The sequence below is a fragment of the Cercospora beticola genome, chromosome 8, assembly GCF_033473495.1.
Source record: "Cercospora beticola chromosome 8, complete sequence".
Classification (NCBI taxonomy): domain Eukaryota; kingdom Fungi; phylum Ascomycota; class Dothideomycetes; order Mycosphaerellales; family Mycosphaerellaceae; genus Cercospora; species Cercospora beticola.
The window spans coordinates 1520271-1538447 of NC_088942.1; the positions used below are offsets into that span (position 1 = coordinate 1520271).

Sequence of the window (18177 nt, forward strand, 5' to 3'; positions counted from 1 at the left end):
ACGTCATCGCCAGTCCGAGCCAACGCGCCAGGATGCAGGCGGAGCGAAATGGCTTACCGATAGGGAATGGCGGCGGACAGCGCGGTTTCGGTATGCCTCAGCGCATGGCCGCCAGTCCGCCCAAGAACAAGAGTATGTCGAGATGGAATACACAGTCGGCGCTGGATATTGGCTAACCGGCCAGCAGATACTCAGCATGTTCCGTGCAAGTTCTATCTGCAAGGACAGTGCCAAGCGGGGCCGATGTGCCCATTCTCACACGACATCGAGTCCACCACGAGACCAGCGCCCTGCAAGTATTTCGCGAAAGGTGGTTGTAAATTTGGGAGGAAATGCATGCTGTTACACGTCACACCAGACGGCACGATCGTCAACCAGCGATATCCTCCTCCTCAGTATCTCGCCGGCCCCGCGCAGCCACCGCCCGCCGCGTACGGCCCTCCACCGCCTGGACTTTTGTCGCTTCAAGCACAAGGGCTCGAGCAACGATCACAAGGGGAGATTCCGCCCGAATTCGAACACTATCGTTACGGTCCGCAGAATGGCTTCGATATGCAGCATCCTGACGTGACTTACACATCGGCATCACCGAAATTTGGCTCGCCGCCTGCGAATGAGCACTTCGCTACTTCGCCGAAGCAGAAGGGCTTGTCTGTGCTGGACGCGCCTCTGCCTAATAGCTTCGACAGCAACGGTATCTCATGGGCAGCCATCCATGGACCTTCCGGCGCATTAGCTGCCTCGGTGCCCTCTCGCTTCGGCGTAGACTCACCACCGTCTTCGCTGCCTCGAAAGTCACAGCTGGGTAATCTGGCGTTGCGGGAATTACAAAACTCAGCATATGGAGGCATGGACAATGTGATCGCAAGCATGGGTTCGTCGCCTCCCAGCGGTCCGGATGAACCGCTGTCATTCGCAAAGAGGCCGCTGCACTCGACTCGTCTACGTGCATCCAGAGGAGGCATGGTTGCAACGAGCTACGGAGGGTTCGCACCTCCACCGTTTGATGATTGGGAAGGAGATGATGATGGGCATTCCGACAGAGAGGAGGAGTTGTTGCCATCCAGTCTACACGATCTCATTCCAGAGGATCGACAACGCAGAGTCTCGCGCAATGTGGAAGATTCGTCCGGGTTACGGCGCACTCCTTCCGGACATGGCACTTCCTCGGACAGCAAAGTGGGCAGCCCACACTCCTCGAGTCCCTCGCGATACAACAGCGTCTTCGCTCGTGCAGCGATGCAAAACGGCCTGGGTCACGTTGGATCGCCGCTCCGAGATTCCTCTATTCCAACGTCTCATCCCATTGGTGTCGGCGCGAATGGCGAGCTGAGTCCAAGCATCAGTAGTCCAGGACGACATGCGCAAGCGAGCATGAGTATGCTTACCCAAGGATTGGCCAGAACCAAGCTCGAGGCTGCAAGATCAGCATCCAACGCCGCTCAAGCACAGGCTCCAACGCCGTCCAGGACTTTGTCAAATGGGTCGACCTCTGCCCGGGCCAGCATGGATCGCAACCTCAGCAGCAATAGTATCAGCCAGCGAATCGATGAAGAGCAAGAACTGTTCGACATGGATATCGGCTCCGAAGCCAAGACGAGCAGCTCGAATGCGAACTTCGGGGCTATCGGCGGCGGAAGGACGACGAAGTAGTACTACTCGCCCACCCGCATGCAATTTCTGCCATATCTAATCGGCGCTGACTGCAGTGTTCGCACTGCTCGAGAGACGGCGCTGGAACAATTCGATCCTCTCTGGCACGGAAGATATTGTACCAATTGCATTTCACGTGCAACTGCGTACATCAGAGGTTGAGCTGCGTAACGAACGTGCGTTGCGTTTTGTATGATTTGGAGCTATGTTTCGAACTTCGACTGAGGTCAATCTGACCAATCGTTATCGCACAGAATCTGGAAGCTGGAGATGCAACTGCTCCCATTTTACTGGTGCTAATTGCGCTGCGACTGGCATTGTCTGCGCCAACGACTGGACGAAGACGATGCACGAAGGTCAGAGACATTGGGTTTGCAACACTTCAGTTCTGACTTCGCTTGGGATGAAATCAGTCGGCGATGCGCCGGAAAAAGGCGAAAAGAAAAGGAGTGCAAAAAATACTTGGGGAAATGATGAGTAAAATTCAGCGAAGGCGCTGGCGGTTTCTACAACGACGCTCGGAAAAGAGCTTACATTTGCTTTCGGGAGAGAGGGCATTGGAGAGATACATTGGCGTTCTTGTCTCTTATGGTCTTTTGGTTTACGTTTATTCGGAAAGGGCGGGGCTGCATATACGCCGACCTCGAGGTTCGGCAGGTTTGGGAAGCGGGGAGTACTTCGAAATTTTTGCGATGATCCGTAGCATTATTGTGTGAATGACCTTTGATGTAATGCGAATCTTGGTATGCTCTATCATCTTGATTCTTTCTGGCCGTGCTTTGCAGTGGGCTTCGGAAGCCACGCACGGAAATGTTCACACTGCTTGTCCTTTGGCGTAAGTGATGCGCTGATCGAGGTCATAGCTTAACGGACGAGGTCGGTCGCTCGTTCACAGACAGAACTCGGCGCCAGGTTCCTCAGCCTATATAGCCTTGAAGTTCGAAAAGATGTCAAGGCGCCGCCGCGGTGCTGCCTGCCATGAGAGCCAAACCCGCGTGGAGGACACAACCCGCCAGCCATATAAGCCTCTCCTGAAACTCGACACATGACTTCTTCGGCACAGGTATGTTACGTAGTGGCCGAAACGATCGGCAGCTTCATGTTGTACAATGGACAAGGGCGTGCGGTTCGTTGTGTCGCACAGATAGAGTAGTCGATGGAGCAAAGCGCCTACAAGCGAGATGAAACTCGGGCTTCATGCGCGTGTTTCTCGGCATAGATGGCGTAGAATGTGGTCTGGGACTTCTTGGAGGCCAGGATGTTACCAGGTCTGCAGTTCCACGGCATGCCGACAAAGACATTCATCACCTAGATAAGACAATTCGAATGACCACCTCACTGCAGGATCCTTGGCCGTGGAGCACCTCCTCCTTGGGAAGGTGGCACGGCTATGCAGTGAGTGCGTGCGTGCATGCGTTGCGTTGCGTGTGCAGACGGAAGATCTCCTGATCTGATGATATCAAGAGGAAACGGCCACCCATTGTGTTTGCCGACCGTTGCTGCCATCCGTTGAACTGAAAGAACCCAATCGCTCAACTTACTTCACGTCAGAAACGCGAAACAAGACCACATCGAAATCAGACACAACACCACACTACCACCATGGACTACGAAACCGCAGACGGCTCCCAGTTCTCCCTCCGCGAAATCTGGACACCATCAGAAGAGCCAGAAGAAAACGAAGAAGAGGAATCCGAAGAAGATACCACCAGCAACACCAGCAGCAGCAGCACACCCACCTTCGAATGCACCCTAATAACCGCCTTCGTCGACGGCCGCGCCTACGCCGGAAAATCCCCCCAACGAATCTCACAGATGGACGACGTCGACGTAATCCAATACCTCGAACCCGTCCCGGACACGAACATCTTCCCCCTCATGCCCCCAGACTTCACTCGCGCTCCAGCCTTCTCCATGTCAGACCACTACCTCAAAGCGCCCCAATTCACCTACTCCGACACCCGTCCAGGTACAACTTTCGTCGCCGACCAACTCCGCTCCGAAGCCGCGATCCTGGAACTTTTATCAAAACATCCCCATCCCAGTATTGTAGAATACTACGGCTGTGTTTTACAAGAAAACTCACAACGTATAACGCATCTATGCCTCAAACGGTGTTATTGCAATTTGGCAGAATATGCTTCTGTCGGCCTCTCGGATGACGAAAAGGATTCTCTACTGGAGCAGATCCAATCAGGACTCAAACATTTGCATTCACTAGGATTGGCGCATAATGATATCAATCCGGGAAATGTCTGCGTCGATGCGAGCGGGAATGCCAAAATTGTGGACTTCGATTCTTGTGCACCTTTTGGAAAGAGGTTGGGGAAAGGGGTCGGGTGTGTGAGGGATGCGAATGGAAGGCCTGTGTCGGATAAAAAGAATGATTACGAGGGGTTTAAGGATGTGGTCGAGTTTTTGAGGAAAGAGAGGAAGAGGGTTTCGGCTTGCTATCCGCAAGATTGAGGTCTACTGCACCAGCGGCATTCGACACGAATGCTTCGCTACACGATTCATCGCAGGATGTTGGCGTGCCATGGACTACAAATGTTGAAGAAACATCGCTAGCTCTGAATGAGCGCTCGATATGCTCAACTACACCTTGCCTCATTAGTACGACTGGAATATTGGAACTCCGACCCGGGCTTACCAGTTTGCTGCGTGTCGACGTTCTATTCGAGGCACCTCTATGAGCTTGATGCATCGCATTATGGCTGCAAAGATCGCTTCGGATTGAAAAGACTCGTTGCGATTCCGGGGATGGGGGAGAGAAGAGTGTGCGTAGTGATGATGTAGTAGTATGGTTTGTACGATTTGATGATCGGCCAAGTCTAAGGCATGGCCATGATCTCTTGTAATGGATAAGACGACTGCACGCTGTCTTCAGATCAACCGTATGTATATGCGTGTAGATGGTGCGTGATATCGCCTGGAATTCCTGAAGAGCTCGCCTGACTCCTCTTCCGACAACACTCAATCCCAAGTGTTCCCCGCTGACGCTCTCGTTCATGATCCGCTCGTTTCGTCACCGCGGTGCTTCGACCCTCGTCCATCTGACACGCTGTAGCGCACTCTATGCACTAATCCCTGACGTGCCACCTTTGATCGCCAAAACCTTTTCCCCAAACGCTGTGCTCCATGAATTCCATCACGTCCTCTATATTTACATGATTCTAGCTCCCAGCACTTGGAAAGCCTAAGCAATGTGCCTCTCGCTTGCGCAAAGATATTCTTGTTGTTGTGAAGATGATATAAGTCTCACCAAAGCGATGTGATTCTGTCAGCCCTGCCATTTGATACTGCAACCACTCATGCTCTTCCTAAACTTTTCGATTCGGCCTTGTATCCAGCCGCAGTTCCAGTGTTGCTCTTCTCGCTCGTCACTCTTTCCGAAGCGGATGTCGCGACCCAGGTGACATCGACCAGGCGCCCACATCCACTGGATACATTCGCCATCTCCCTCGCGGATGCACGCTTCAGCGCACAACTCTTCTGACTCAACTGCTCTCTGCTGAAAGTCTTTGAGCTTGTAGAAGTCTGTGTCATCTTTCTCTGCGAGATGTGCGGCTACGAACTTCTTGTCTTTGGACAGATTGTTCCACGAAGTTCGGTTTACGGAGACGTGCTGTGCGACGAAATGGTCGAAGATGTTGCCGTGCAGGTACTCATGCTGCCAACCGTGCTCTTCGGCCCAGTCGAGCTGAAACTGCCAATACTGGTCGACTTCGATAGGGGTGACGTGATGCCATGTTATGGCAGGTGTACACCAGTGGTGATGTGTGAAGTCGATCGTGCTTATCGTCTCGCCCTGAATGAGCGGCCATGCGGGTGTGAGCGGGATCTCAACCGCGAGGAATGCTCTCGCCAGAATCTCGTCACCACAACAAGCCACCGCAGTCTCCCGTTCCCACGATTCGTCATATCGCTCTTTTCCTGCATTCTGGCGTGCTGCTGCGATCGTGTCGGCCGCTTTCCTAGAAACGACGACACCACTTCCTCCATGCGCAAACGTTGTGTCCCCAATGACATTCTGCGCGCCCAGATAGTATGGCTTCTTGGGATCCATCTTTTGCAGCCAGAGCAGCAAGTTCAGCCACGACAAGCTCGTGTCCGCCTCAATCATGACGAACCAGTCGATCTTGTCATCGGCAGTCTCAAAGACTTGATGAAACATGGGCAGAAACTTCCACTTGTCCAGATTCCACCCATTCCCGCCTTGTAATTTGCTCATATCCTGGCCCTCCCGCTGCCATTTCTCGATCGCCCTGTACAGCTTGAAGTCCTCATGCTCTTCCCGGATCTTCTGGCTGACTGGAGCAATTGCATCGTGGATTTGTACATCGGCGAAGGTCTGGTTTAGATCGGAGAAGATCATAAAATTGGGCACGCACTTGAAAGTGGTGACGAAGTGGGTTGGCAGCTTCTGATACAGCTCGGTAGCTCCAGTTTTGAGTATTACCATGACTCTATCGGCGCCGGGCAAAGACTTGCAGTCCACATCTGCATTGCTCGCCGGCGGCAGTGGGGGAGGCGGGCTCGTATCGATCTCGATGAGCGGCTTGCCATCTTCTTGTGGAGCAAGAGGTGCCGGCTGCTTGTAGGCGGTCGTGTATTCGCGGGCCGTGGGCAACCATGTATCCCGGAAGAGGATGACGGCGACCAGCAGGATGGAGATGATGGCGATTCGAGGCAGGGTGAAGCTGCGGGCAGCCGGCCAGAGGGAAGCGACGCTCATGATGGCCTATTACCGTGCAATGCTCGAGTGCAGAGAGTAGCAGGCGTCGCGGGTCATTGAAGCGGACGACGGTGCACTTGGTAGGTCGCGGGTAGCAAGCAGGTGCATACAAGCAGTGTCATGGGCATGCAATGAAGAGGAGAGCGCGTAAAGTCAGTCCAGCATCAGCTGCACGAGGAGTGTTTGGCAGATACGAGCAGATGCGTCGTCATCAGCGGACCGAAGACATGGCGTGAGTTGGAACCGTTGCTCGCCTGTCCGTGATCATGCAGGAGCACGTCTGCACGTTGCTGTCCAGCTCCTCTCCCTCGTCGCCAGCTCCGCGCGTACGAAGCGCCGGAGGTTTTGCATGTGATAGAGCGATCTGCACGGAGCTCTGAATCGAGTGCAACGGCCTTCAGCTGCTTGTGTCGAGGCTTGGCCGAGCCAAGTTCGAACGAAGTCCGCTCCCACGTGCTGTGTCACCAGCACAAATACGACCTCTTCTTGGTGAGCAGGAACTACGGCCAGTGCTCCCATCAAGTCCACGCTGTACTCAGCCCTATCGCCCTCAACCTTCACATTGATTCCTGATCTCGACTGAGCATGCTATTGCCGTCCAGGAACCAGTTACCGTCTTACTCAACCAGACATGGTTTGGGCGGATCGGATCGGTGCGCCTCCTTGCGCCATTGTCAGGGACGACTCTGCTCAAACTCAATGTGGTCGACATCGGTCTCGTGATGAGCGCAGCGTGATACTGATCAACCCGTCTGACTTGCGATGGATGCTTCGACATAGGCTCGCGAGCCTGCGACATGGCCTGCGATGCTCAAACCGCTCACCACTCCGGCATGGCGCATCTGCGTGATCTTCAGTGTCATTGCTGCCGGTCTCCTGGTTTTCGCCTCCATAGCTCGCCTGTCCGGACCATTCCTGGGCTTACCGAGCGGGCTTCCTACCTTCTACAGTGCACCTGAAGAGCATTACCTCTCATCTTTGGCACTGGACAAAGTGTTACAGGATGCCTCGCCCATCTTCGGACACGCCTCGAGCCTATTATTACCCAACACCGTGGAACCGGCGACAGCCACGTGGATGAAAGCGTACCACGATGAGACGAGAATTGTGCACCTAAACTTGCCCGGAGCACATGATGCTGCCACTTGGAATTACAGCCGTGCTACACAAAAGGCGCTGAAATATGTCAACGACCTTGCACATATCTCGGCTGTGGACCCGGCCAATTACAAATGCCAGTCTAGGTCGCTTTCACAAATGCTCAACGCTGGAATCCGTGTGTTTGACCTTCGGTACGCATTCGATGTGACGAGGACGACAATGGTCTTTTGGCATGGCAATGCTCTGCAGTCCGAAACTGCAACCGTGGAAGACGTGATGTACGCCTTCTATGCTTGGCTGGATCTCCATCCCAGTGAGGCTCTATTTCTATCCTTTCAGCATGAAGGTGGAGGCGACGACATGCAGACACAACTGTCTCTGTATGAAACTCTAAGCTCTCCCGCCGCGAAGAGATATATCGTGCAAGCAAAGGGAGAGCTGGGCACTCTTGCGAAAGCCAGAGGCAAGATCACTCTCCTCAAACGCTTCGATCTTGACCTCATTCAGAAGCAGTACGAGAGTGCTCTTCCAGGATTGCACTTCTCACCCAAGAAATGGACTGTCAACGGCGCGGACATTGAGCTCGTGTACAACGAGACTACAGAGGAAACGGCATACATCCAGGACTATTTCTATCCGATGGCTGAAGTTGGCTCGCCAGCCACGACTACCATCAGCATGAAGATGAATGCTACAGAGGCTCACCTTCAACGAGCAGCCTCAGACTACCATCCTGACAGTTTGTTCTGGGGCTTTGCATCGAGCACGAACACGGGTAACAAGCCTCCTGACACTCCTGAAATCCAGGCCCTCGGCAATGGCACTCTAACGCCGGATGGAGGGGTAAACCAACAGCTAATTCCTATTCTCAACAGCATGAAGGGCAGGAGGCTGGGCATCATGATGTTCGACTTCTTCGAGGAGCCGGAAGACCTCGTTTCACTGTACCTGAATCTACTGAGCCCAGAAGAGGCGTTGAACTATGGGGCGTGAGCTGCGAAGCTGTTTAGAATATAGATATAAACCAGCAGATGTTCACTATCCACTTTTCACGTGCATTTAATCCCCCTGCATTATTGATACGCAGCCCTGTTCAACGGCCATTGACCAGTGGCTTGGCGCATGTGGCATGTGAAAGTGGATCCTTGCGGCTTTGAGCACGTCGCGACACACGACACGCGACTTCTTTTACCTCTACCAACAACGTCGCCAGCATGTTTTCACAATTCCAGGCCAGCTATCAGCGCATAGACGCTAGCTTACAGAAGCTCACCGACTCCATCGCGGCCTACAACCCCTCCCTCGCCGCGGCAGATGAGCTTGTTGCGGCAGAAGAAGCTGTGAAGCAGAACTTGGACGACTGTAGGCTCGCACTACAGCATGAATACCATCAAGATACTGAATCGTGAGCGCAGTGGTCAGACATCAGCAGAATTACCTCCGAATCCAGGAGCTCCGTGCGACGACCGAGTCGCTCGACGAGACGATCAAAACCACGCTCCGCCTGCTCGCTGAAGCGCGCAAAGACATCGCCTCAATTCCCGCAATCGACACGAGACCGAAAGACCGGAAACCACAGATCGACATTCACGAACTCCTCACATACGCGAAATACATTGCGCCGACTACCGTACCACCCACATACCGCAAACCGCTCAAAGATGACGCGCAAGCGCAGTCGAAGTCTACGGACCCCAACTCTATAACGGCAGCCGAGACAACAGGCGACAATAATGCTCAAATCTCCAACGGCCTCTCCACACCTCAAGCCGAAGACCAAGGCCCCGCCTTCACCAAAGCCGAAGGCAACGTCGGCCACAAGTCATTGCAAGAGCAGGATCTGGCATGGCTGAACCCGGACCTCGACGCGGACTTCCAGCCTTGGCCGAACCAATATGTCATGAACAGAGGAGCACTGGCAGATGTTCAAAAGATGGTAGAGCGGGGAGAAGATCCGAAGATGAAGTTGAGTAAAGAGGAGCAGGAGATTGAGGATCAGAGACGGGCGAAGGAGGAGGAAGAAGCAAAGGCGCGAAAGGCGGAGGAGGAGAGGAGGGCGAAAGAGATGTTTGGCGGACATGTGCAGAGGAGAGGAACGGTCGTCGAGGGCTTCAACCCGGATGATCTGTAGAGGCCATCAGGTCCGGCCTGGCATGCGCGTGAAGTACTTTGCATATTTGAGAGGACTGCGTCGGACTTTGGCTGATGATCTGGAAACTATCAAGACGCCTGCGCTGACAGCCTTGCATAAGTCACATCAATACACACAGCGGAAACATCTCTGTGGCAAGGGCAAGCAACAAGTTGCTATTCATGAACATCCTATGCCTGCGATCTGCACACATACCAATTCGGGAGCTCGCATTCGCGATGTGCTAAAGCTGCAGATTCATACCGCATACAGCACAGCTGAGCTACCGCCACACCCGCCCTCAAGGCCACGCCAAGGCAGGGCTGAGCGACTAGCAACCTCCAACCATCCGAGAGTACTGCTCTTGTCCTTCATGTGTCAAAGTAGTGCCACATTATGGATCCGCTGTCCATCGCAGTTGCTGTGTCAAGTCTCGCCATCGCGACTGCCCGCGTGAGCAATTCAATCCACGACATAGCAGGCAAAGCCAATCGAGCGAACACTACATTGACCGCAATATCTGCAGAATGCGCCATCATCTCGTCGACGCTCGGCCAGGTCGAACACCTTGTGAAAGCGGATCCGACGGCATTCTCGAGCAAACTAACAGATGCAGCACATAACGATGCTGGCGTGCCCTCTCTAGGAGACAATTTGCGCAATGCGCTGGAGAGCTGCGATGTTACCATCGTGGCTCTGTCCGATACAGTGGGCAGGTGCGCCTCGAAGACCGGGCGTACTCTGCTAGGGAAAGCAAAATTTCTGTGGAATGAAGCAGAGCTCACAGAAAGGCTGCAAACGCTGCGAGGATTGAATCAAGCACTCACTGGGCTGCTATCGGCCACACAGGCGTATGCGGCCTCTTCACCATTATGAGAATATTGCTGACAACGTGTCCCAGAGACTCTTTGACCAACGTACGGCGCATCCTGAGTGACAACACGGCTGCCCTCGAGACTATGGTGAGAAGATCTCGTACATACCGCAAGAAGTACGTTCCGAGCATTCTCAGTGGCGCTGAAGTTACTCTGTTTGAGTTCGACGATCAAGTCGTGGATAGCCCAGCTTATCGGAGAGCCTTTAATTCTTTTCAGGCGTCGACGGGATCTCGTACTCTTGTCAACGATAACGAGACACGCCGGGAGGATGCCTCCTTCGTTGTGGTAGACCACCATAAACCTGAGAAGAAAATAGAACCTCAGAGTCCATCTTCTGTGCCCTCTTCACTGCCGATCCGAGAAGTTGCCACACCACAGGCTGCGCCGGATCTTTCGAATCCGGATCAGAAAGCACTAAGTGAGAAGCTGTTCGCTGCTGTGCGCGATGTCAAGGTCGACCAGGTCAAGTCGTTCTGCTCACAAGGAGCTGATCTATCCGCGCGAAATGCCCAGGGCTTGCAACCACTACATCTGGCTGCAAACAACGGCAGTCTAGAGGTGGTCAAAGTGCTAGTGTCGTATGGTGCAAACATAGAGGCTACCACGAACGACAATGATGGGATGGTACCACTACATCTCGCATGCAGAGAGCAGAAGACTCCAGTCGCGCTGTACCTTATTCGAACTGCTGGAGCGAATATACATGTGCAAGACAAGCATGGGAACTGGCCGCTGAATCGGGCCGCTATCAAGGGCGATTTGCAGGTCATCAAAGCACTTCTGACAGCTGGAGCTGACCTCGAGTGTGTTGGGTATCTCGGCTGGCATCCACTGCACCATGCGGCTGGGAACTTGCATGTGATAGCGACACAGCTACTGCTGAGCAAAGGAGCCGATATAGCAGCGGAAGCAGAGAACGGAGACAGCCCGTTGCACGTTGCGGCAGAGTTCAACGCTGCTGCTGTTGCCGATCTGCTGATTTCTCGAGGCGCGGAACTGGATGCCATCAATCACGCTGGCGATCAACCTCTTCACAAAGCTGTATTCAAAGGCATGACGGTCACTATCGATCTGCTGCTCAACAAAGGCGCAGATATCGAGGCTTTCGAGAGCAAAGGTGGGACCGCACTACATGTCGCCGCTGAACAAGGCACTACTGCGGCGGCAGAGTTATTATTGGCTCGAGGTGCTCGTCTAGACGCCATAAACAAGTCAAGCAACCAGCCTCTGAACGTAGCGGTGGCCTTCGGCCACTTTGCGATCGCGCAAGCCATGATAGAGAAGGGCGCCGACATAGAAGCCAGAGGAGCCGGCGGCTGGAGTGCGATACATCAGGCAGCCCGCAACAACAGACCTGAAATACTGAAGTACATAATCTCCAAAGGCGCCGTCCTGGACCCTCGCGCGGACGAGGGCGACAGGCCCATCCATCTCTCACTCCGCTGGCATCACTTACCATGCGTGAAAATCCTCGTCGAAGCCGGAGCAGACATTGAAGCGAAAGGCCAATACAACCAAGCACCACTCCACATCGCCGCCGAGATCTCCAACACCTTGACAGTCGAATACCTGGTCAGCAAAGGAGCAAGCGTCACATCCTACATGGACAACGACCAACCTCTCCACCGCTCCGCACGAGTCGACAAAGCCGAAAACGCCCGCATCCTCATCCGCGCCGGTGCGAATCCCACCGCAGTAAACAAAGTCGACGTCCAACCTATGCATCTCGCCGCAGGCCTCGGCCACATTAACGTCGTCAAACTCCTCCTCGAATACGGCGTCCCCATCGACATCGAAGACGTCCCCGTCCCTTCCACCTCCGATTCTCCTCAACCGCCTCTCGTCCGCTGCGCAGGAAACGGTCATCCGAAATGCTTGGAATTCATGTTATCGCAAAAATGTAATATTGAACTTGCTTCAGCGAATGGTGATACGGCGTTGATTGTTGCGTGCTGGAATGTGAAGGTTGAATGTGTGAAACTTATGTTGAAGGCGGGGGCGAATGTGAATTCGAAGAGTGATAATGGGTATTCGCCGATGCATTGTGCGGTTAAGAAGGGGAGTGTGGAGATTGCGAGGTTGTTGTTGGAGACGGGGAGGTGCGATTTGGGGTTGAGAAATGCGGATGGGAAGACGGCGGCGGAGTATGCGGATGTGGAAGGGAAGGGGGAGATTGGGGAGTTGTTGAAGGGGTGGAAGGGGAGTGAGAACGGGGCTGGGTTGATTGACTTGTGATTGGAGGTGTGAAAGGTGAAGACTTCACTTCTCACGTTGAAGTGATTGAACTTTCTGGAACGAGCGGAATGTGGCTTGGCTTCTGAAACACGGATAAGTGACGGCAAGCAGCAAACACAACAAGCTGATGGCTTAAAACAGTCACTGCGGCTTTCCCTTGTCCGCTCTTTAAGATCTTTGTACGAACACCCTCAATATGGCAGCAGACAAGACAGGACTGAGCACGATGATGGAAAGGTAAGCACTTTTGACGCGCTTCATTCATCGACTACCCTCATTGACCACATCTAGCCTCTTCGACAACGGCGAATTTGCCGACCTCATCGTGCGTGCCGGAGACACTGAGTTCAAAGTGCACAGGAGTATCGTCTGCACCGCATCGTCTTGGTTCAGGGCTGCTTGCACCAGGGATTTCCAAGAATCCAAGACGAGGATGATCTTCCTACAAGAGAGCGCTGCGGTGGTGAAAAGCCTTCTCCTCTTCCTGTATGGCTTGCAACACAGAATTCGAGAGCAGCTGGTGGGAAGCTTCGGAGAGCGCATCAAGCTCGCTGTCTGCATCCACATGGCTGGCGATAAAGTAGGAAGCCCTTTGTTTTTACAAATGAATGAGAATGTGACTAACTGCTCATCATAGTACGTGTGTCCAGCACTCTCAGCGTACATGGCTGAAGAGCTCAGATTCCAGCTTCGGTTCACCGGTGATGTGAACGAACAAGAACTTGTTGACGTCGCAGCATGGGCGTATTCGCAGACTGAGGGCCAAATCACAGACCAAATCTATCAGTCCCTCACCAGAGCAACGACGCAACGCTTGCATTCGCTGGTTGCTAAAGATGAATCGTGGCAGCGCATAGTCTCCTGCGAAGCGTACGTGAGCGACGTCATGCGATGCGTCGCTACAAGTCGAGGCTTTTTCCAGCTGAGCGACATTGTGAGGAAGACTCTCTAAGCGAGCGTTGCGTTGCTTCACGGCGATAGCAGTAGCATCAGCAATACGTGCTGGCATTGGCGAAGCTGCTATAGCAGCTTGTATCACGCTGTCAAGAGACAGCGTTGCTACAGCCCGACAATGCTAGCTCTTGTTTGAGTTGGAACAGGACCAATACGAAGCATCGATGAAAGCTTGCAAGTTTGTTCAGAAATCCAAAAATTGACTTCATTGCGTCGCACATCGTCCATGCCACTCACTGTTTGTAGCCCGAGTTGTTCGATATATCTCGAGAACACGTCAGTGTACGGACCTTTCTTCTAGAAGCTGGTGTAAGCCTTCGTGGTCTCGACTAAGCATTGCTGTAGAGGAACAGACGTACTGAATCGAGTCTTGGAACAGCACCAGCGAACTCGAAAGTTGACAAGGAGGGGTCTCTGAGAGTATCACCGTGCTCGATTATCCGGGTTGCGGTGATTAGGAGCAGGCCGAAATCTTGGCAATGGAAGGGGTATTTTGTTGAAGAGCGCCTTGCAATTTGACCTTCTCTAGAGTCATTGGATCTCGTTCGACTATACCAGCGCCATGGCGATTAGCCCTCTCTACGCCTTATTGCATTTCGCCCTACTCCACTTTCTTCCCCAAATCCAAAAAGCCCTGCCGATACGTCATAAGACCGTCTCCCGAACGCTCGTAATACTCAACCTGCACCGGCTCCCTCCACGTCGGTTCGCTCTTGGGCCACAGCGTCTTGTAGTAGTCTTTTGTGAATTGTTCCTTTTCGAACCATTCGCGGTCCTTGGACCAAACTTCGATGAAGCGGAACGTTCCGGGGTCATTGGGATCTTCAAAGAGGTCGAAGAAAAGTTGTTCGGGCTCTGCGGCGGTCGCGGCCCATACCTAGAGAAGGGTTTAGTGTTGACATGAAGGAGAGAAATTTTAGACGAAGAGATCGTACTGGTCTGTGAGCTGCTTTCCATTCTTCGATTCTGTCGGGTTTGATCTTCATTGTTATGAAGAGGGTCAGTTGTTTTCCTGAGCCTGAGGAGGACATGTTTTCTGGCTTTCCGAAATCTCGACATGCGGGACAATTTCGAGACTTGATGTCGTGATTCAGAGAGGACTTAGAGGAGAAAAACCTGGACCTAAGCTGCTTTTGCTTCCACTGCTTCACTGACGGCGTCTAGCAAGCTATCGACCTCGCAGGCCGAAGTCTATCGACATTTCGGGCTTGGTACGTGTAAGCTCGGTCCGAGCACTGAGGAAGGTGAAAAGCAGTGCTTTGCACCATCTTTCTGATTATCTCCGACGCTGCGGGATACCATGAATTTGCTCTGTGTTCACACAGGAAGTCATCTGAGGATGTATGTTGATGAGGAGAAGTGATGGAAGTGATGTGGGCGAGACAGAACGGGAAATGCCACTGAGCGGCGACAAAAACGGAAATGCCGACTCCCATCATCTTCGTTTCCACGAGTCGAACTTTCCTCTGCCGAAAACACGACAACACCTCCTCATCCGCTGAAATATGCTACTGATGACACTGGAATAAACAGCTTTGGGGTCCGGAACGGCATGTCGCTCACAAGAACATCCACGCGAAGCTCTTACGTTGGTTGCTTGGGAAGCAGTTTCTGGCAGAAATACCCACTTGCCCAGGACTGCAGCCATGAATCAAGAACTGATTTTGTAGCCTACAAACTTTGGCCTGCGTGGCCTGCGAGCACCAGTCTCGAAGCTTCCTGAGTGACCATCAGTGGCATATCGGCCGGCAGCTTAGCTGCCAATTGAGCCCGGTCGCCGCCAGTATCTCTGCTCCACGAGACAGAGGTCTGGGACGCTGAACGGAACAGCACTCAGGATTCATGGCACATAGCCCACATGGCTTGCAACAATATGCGATTTTTCATGATGCAAGGTCAGTACATCAGACCTCCCTGCGCAGTCCTGGACGTCATGCAGTCAAGAGAAGCATTTTTTGAGTCATGGCTCGCAAGCTACACTCTAGTTGCGACATTTCTCAGTTGCCTGCTGAAACACGTTGATGACACTCTCATCATTCCTCACTGATACTGCGGACTCCATGCGCACAATACTCTTCTTGTCACTCATCAAGCGAGGCCTGCGGAGGATGAAAGGCTTCGAGCTCATGAACATGCAGCGGCTCTTCTCAGTCCCGATCTAGGCATAAGTCATGTCTTGACACTTCGATATCAAACTCAAGTAGTGCATGTCTACTCGAAGGGATGTGAAAGGCTTGTTCAGCGTGCCCAAATGTGCGCTGCGCTGGTCATCAACGATCTACGCATTGTGTCTCATCTTCGCACCGTCGCACAGTGATCTCGATGTTCAACAACAGCAGCGAGATCAGATAGCGCAATGATCCTTGTCCAGGCACCCTAGTCGAAAGTAAAACACGACAACACATTATGCGGCATTAACCTTTTGGAGCTGCCGGACTCGGGCCCAAGACCGGCCGATAGCTTGAGGTACCCACGGCAATTGGCCACTTCAACAATAGATGATAGGCTAGTCACTTCGCTTTGCAACCCCGAGGTTCGAGAAGCATATGCCATCGCTTGGAGATGTGAGGAGTAACTAGCTTGATAGTTTGCATACAAAACTCTTCTGTATTCTGATACCCTAGTACGACACAGTCATCCCTGCCTCAGTGCCTCGTAAGCATCAACATTCTTGATTCTAAGCAGAGGCGCTTTCTCACGACTTCCTACGATACAAGTGTCATAAGGTATTCAAAATGGGCAGTATTGAAAGGCCAGCAGGACAGCCAGAGTACGATGTGCTCGTCATTGGTTGTGGTTTGAGCGGCATCTATACCCTGTATCGAATGCAGCAGCTGGGGTTAAAAGTTAAAGCTTTGGACGAAGCCACGGGCGAAGGTGGTACATGGCACTGGTGAGTGTAGGAGCAGTATCTCCTCGTACATAACTGACTTTCGTTCAGGAACCGCTACCCGGGTTGTCGTTTTGACTCAGAGAGCGTCAGCTATGGCTTCTCATTTTCAAAAGAAGTACTGGACGAGTGGAACTGGACAGAGACCTTTGCACCTCAGCCAGAGACACTGAAATATGCACAGTACTTAACGGAGAAGTTTGACCTCCGACAATACATGCAATTCAGCACCAAAGTGCTGTCTGCTCACTGGCAGCAAGATAGTCGAACATGGCTCTTGACAGATAGCCACGGCCTGACATACACCTCTCGCTTCCTCATCACAGCAATGGGTATCGTCAGCGCTCCAACACTACCACTAATCCCAGGCGTCGACCAATTCAAAGGCCCAGCCTTCCATCCCTCCCGCTGGCCAGCAGACGGAAACCAACAACTAGTAGGAAAACGCGTCGGAATCATCGGAACAGGCGCAACAGGAATTCAGATCATCCAAACAATTGTAAAACCCGACTTCGACCTCAAATCCCTCACGGTCTTCCAGCGTACACCAAATTGGTCCGCTCCCCTCCGCAACGAACCCATCTCCCCCGAAGAAATGGCAGAATACAGAAGAAAATACCCCGAGATCTTCGAACGCTGCTCGAATTCCTGGTCCGGCTTTATCCACATGTCTGACACCCGCAAAACTCTCGAAGTCCCCGAAGAAGAACGGCACGCCATTTGGGAAGACTTGTACTCCAAACCCGGCTTTGGAAAATGGCTAGGGAACTTCGCTGATATCAATTTTGATCGTGAAGCCAATGCGGCTTATAGTGCTTGGATCGCCGACAAAATCCGCCAACGAGTAAACGATCCTAAAATTGCAGAGAAATTAATTCCGAAGAACCATGGATTGGGTACGAGACGTTTGCCGCTTGAGACGAATTATTTCGAAGCGTACAACGATCCACGAGTAAGACTGGTTGATATTGCGAATGAGGAGCCGATTGAAAAGATTACGGAGACAGGAATTCAATTGAAGACTGGAGAGCATATTGAAGTTGATGTTTTGATTTATGCTACAGGGTTTGATGCTGTGACAGGACCGTTCACGAGTATGGATATCCGAGGAGTTGATGGATTGAGGATTCAAGATGCTTGGGAGAATGGAGTGAGGACTTATCTTGGGTTGTTCATCAAAGGATTTCCGAATATGAATACTGTTCTGGGACCTCATCAGGCTTTTGGGAATATTCCGAGGTCGATTGAATTTGCTGTGAATTGGGTCGGGGATTTTATCCAGTTTTGTTTTGAGAAGGGGGTTACGTATGCGGAGGCGAAGGAGGAGAAGGTGCAGGAGTGGACGGAGCATGTGCATGAGTGCTCGAAGGGAAGTTTGGTGCTGGAGGTCGATTCTTGGATGAGTGGTGTTAATCGGAATGTTCCTGGGAAGACTAAGAGGACGATTGTGAGATATGCTGGGTCCGGACCAGGTTATAGACAGAGGTGTACGGAGGTCAAGGACCGAGGGTACACTGATCTGAACTTAGAATAGACGGGCATGATAGAGTATGCGGAAGAAGGGACGGCACGCACGACATGAAATTTGTTTGTGCACTGC

General features: G+C 52.6%; 9 protein-coding genes across 9 annotated transcripts; 7 read left to right on the forward strand and 2 right to left on the reverse strand.

The window, feature by feature from the left end:
• Nucleotides 1–32: 32 nt before the first annotated feature.
• Nucleotides 33–1653, forward strand: RHO25_011886 (uncharacterized protein; the record flags this gene model as incomplete). Its single annotated transcript, XM_023603299.2, has 2 exons — nt 33–132; nt 188–1653. 2 exons carry the CDS (start codon nt 33–35, stop codon nt 1651–1653), a joined length of 1566 nt encoding a protein of 521 aa, XP_023454757.2.
• A 1602-nt stretch (nt 1654–3255) lies between these two features.
• Nucleotides 3256–4119, forward strand: RHO25_011887 (uncharacterized protein; the record flags this gene model as incomplete). Its single annotated transcript, XM_023603300.2, has 1 exon — nt 3256–4119. One exon carries the CDS (start codon nt 3256–3258, stop codon nt 4117–4119), a length of 864 nt encoding a protein of 287 aa, XP_023454760.1.
• Nucleotides 4120–4933: 814 nt separating this feature from the next.
• RHO25_011888 (uncharacterized protein) lies at nt 4934–6388 on the reverse strand (the record flags this gene model as incomplete). The annotated part of the gene is made up of 1 exon (XM_023603301.2): nt 4934–6388. One exon carries the CDS (start codon nt 6386–6388, stop codon nt 4934–4936), a length of 1455 nt encoding a protein of 484 aa, XP_023454759.1.
• Nucleotides 6389–7195: 807 nt separating this feature from the next.
• On the forward strand, nt 7196–8482 carry RHO25_011889 (uncharacterized protein; the record flags this gene model as incomplete). The annotated part of the gene is made up of 1 exon (XM_023603302.2): nt 7196–8482. The coding sequence occupies one exon, from the start codon at nt 7196–7198 to the stop codon at nt 8480–8482; it is 1287 nt and encodes a 428-aa protein (XP_023454756.1).
• Nucleotides 8483–8703: 221 nt separating this feature from the next.
• RHO25_011890 (uncharacterized protein) lies at nt 8704–9620 on the forward strand (the record flags this gene model as incomplete). Its single annotated transcript, XM_023603303.1, has 2 exons — nt 8704–8851; nt 8905–9620. 2 exons carry the CDS (start codon nt 8704–8706, stop codon nt 9618–9620), a joined length of 864 nt encoding a protein of 287 aa, XP_023454755.1.
• A 396-nt stretch (nt 9621–10016) lies between these two features.
• RHO25_011891 (uncharacterized protein) lies at nt 10017–12733 on the forward strand (the record flags this gene model as incomplete). The annotated part of the gene is made up of 2 exons (XM_023603304.1): nt 10017–10471; nt 10522–12733. The coding sequence occupies 2 exons, from the start codon at nt 10017–10019 to the stop codon at nt 12731–12733; spliced, it is 2667 nt and encodes an 888-aa protein (XP_023454362.1).
• A 196-nt stretch (nt 12734–12929) lies between these two features.
• On the forward strand, nt 12930–13685 carry RHO25_011892 (uncharacterized protein; the record flags this gene model as incomplete). Its single annotated transcript, XM_023603305.1, has 3 exons — nt 12930–12970; nt 13025–13313; nt 13371–13685. 3 exons carry the CDS (start codon nt 12930–12932, stop codon nt 13683–13685), a joined length of 645 nt encoding a protein of 214 aa, XP_023454363.1.
• A 603-nt stretch (nt 13686–14288) lies between these two features.
• Nucleotides 14289–14718, reverse strand: RHO25_011893 (uncharacterized protein; the record flags this gene model as incomplete). Its single annotated transcript, XM_023603306.2, has 2 exons — nt 14289–14564; nt 14623–14718. 2 exons carry the CDS (start codon nt 14716–14718, stop codon nt 14289–14291), a joined length of 372 nt encoding a protein of 123 aa, XP_023454360.1.
• A 1704-nt stretch (nt 14719–16422) lies between these two features.
• Nucleotides 16423–18111, forward strand: RHO25_011894 (uncharacterized protein; the record flags this gene model as incomplete). Its single annotated transcript, XM_023603307.2, has 2 exons — nt 16423–16580; nt 16629–18111. 2 exons carry the CDS (start codon nt 16423–16425, stop codon nt 18109–18111), a joined length of 1641 nt encoding a protein of 546 aa, XP_023454361.1.
• Nucleotides 18112–18177: the final 66 nt, after the last annotated feature.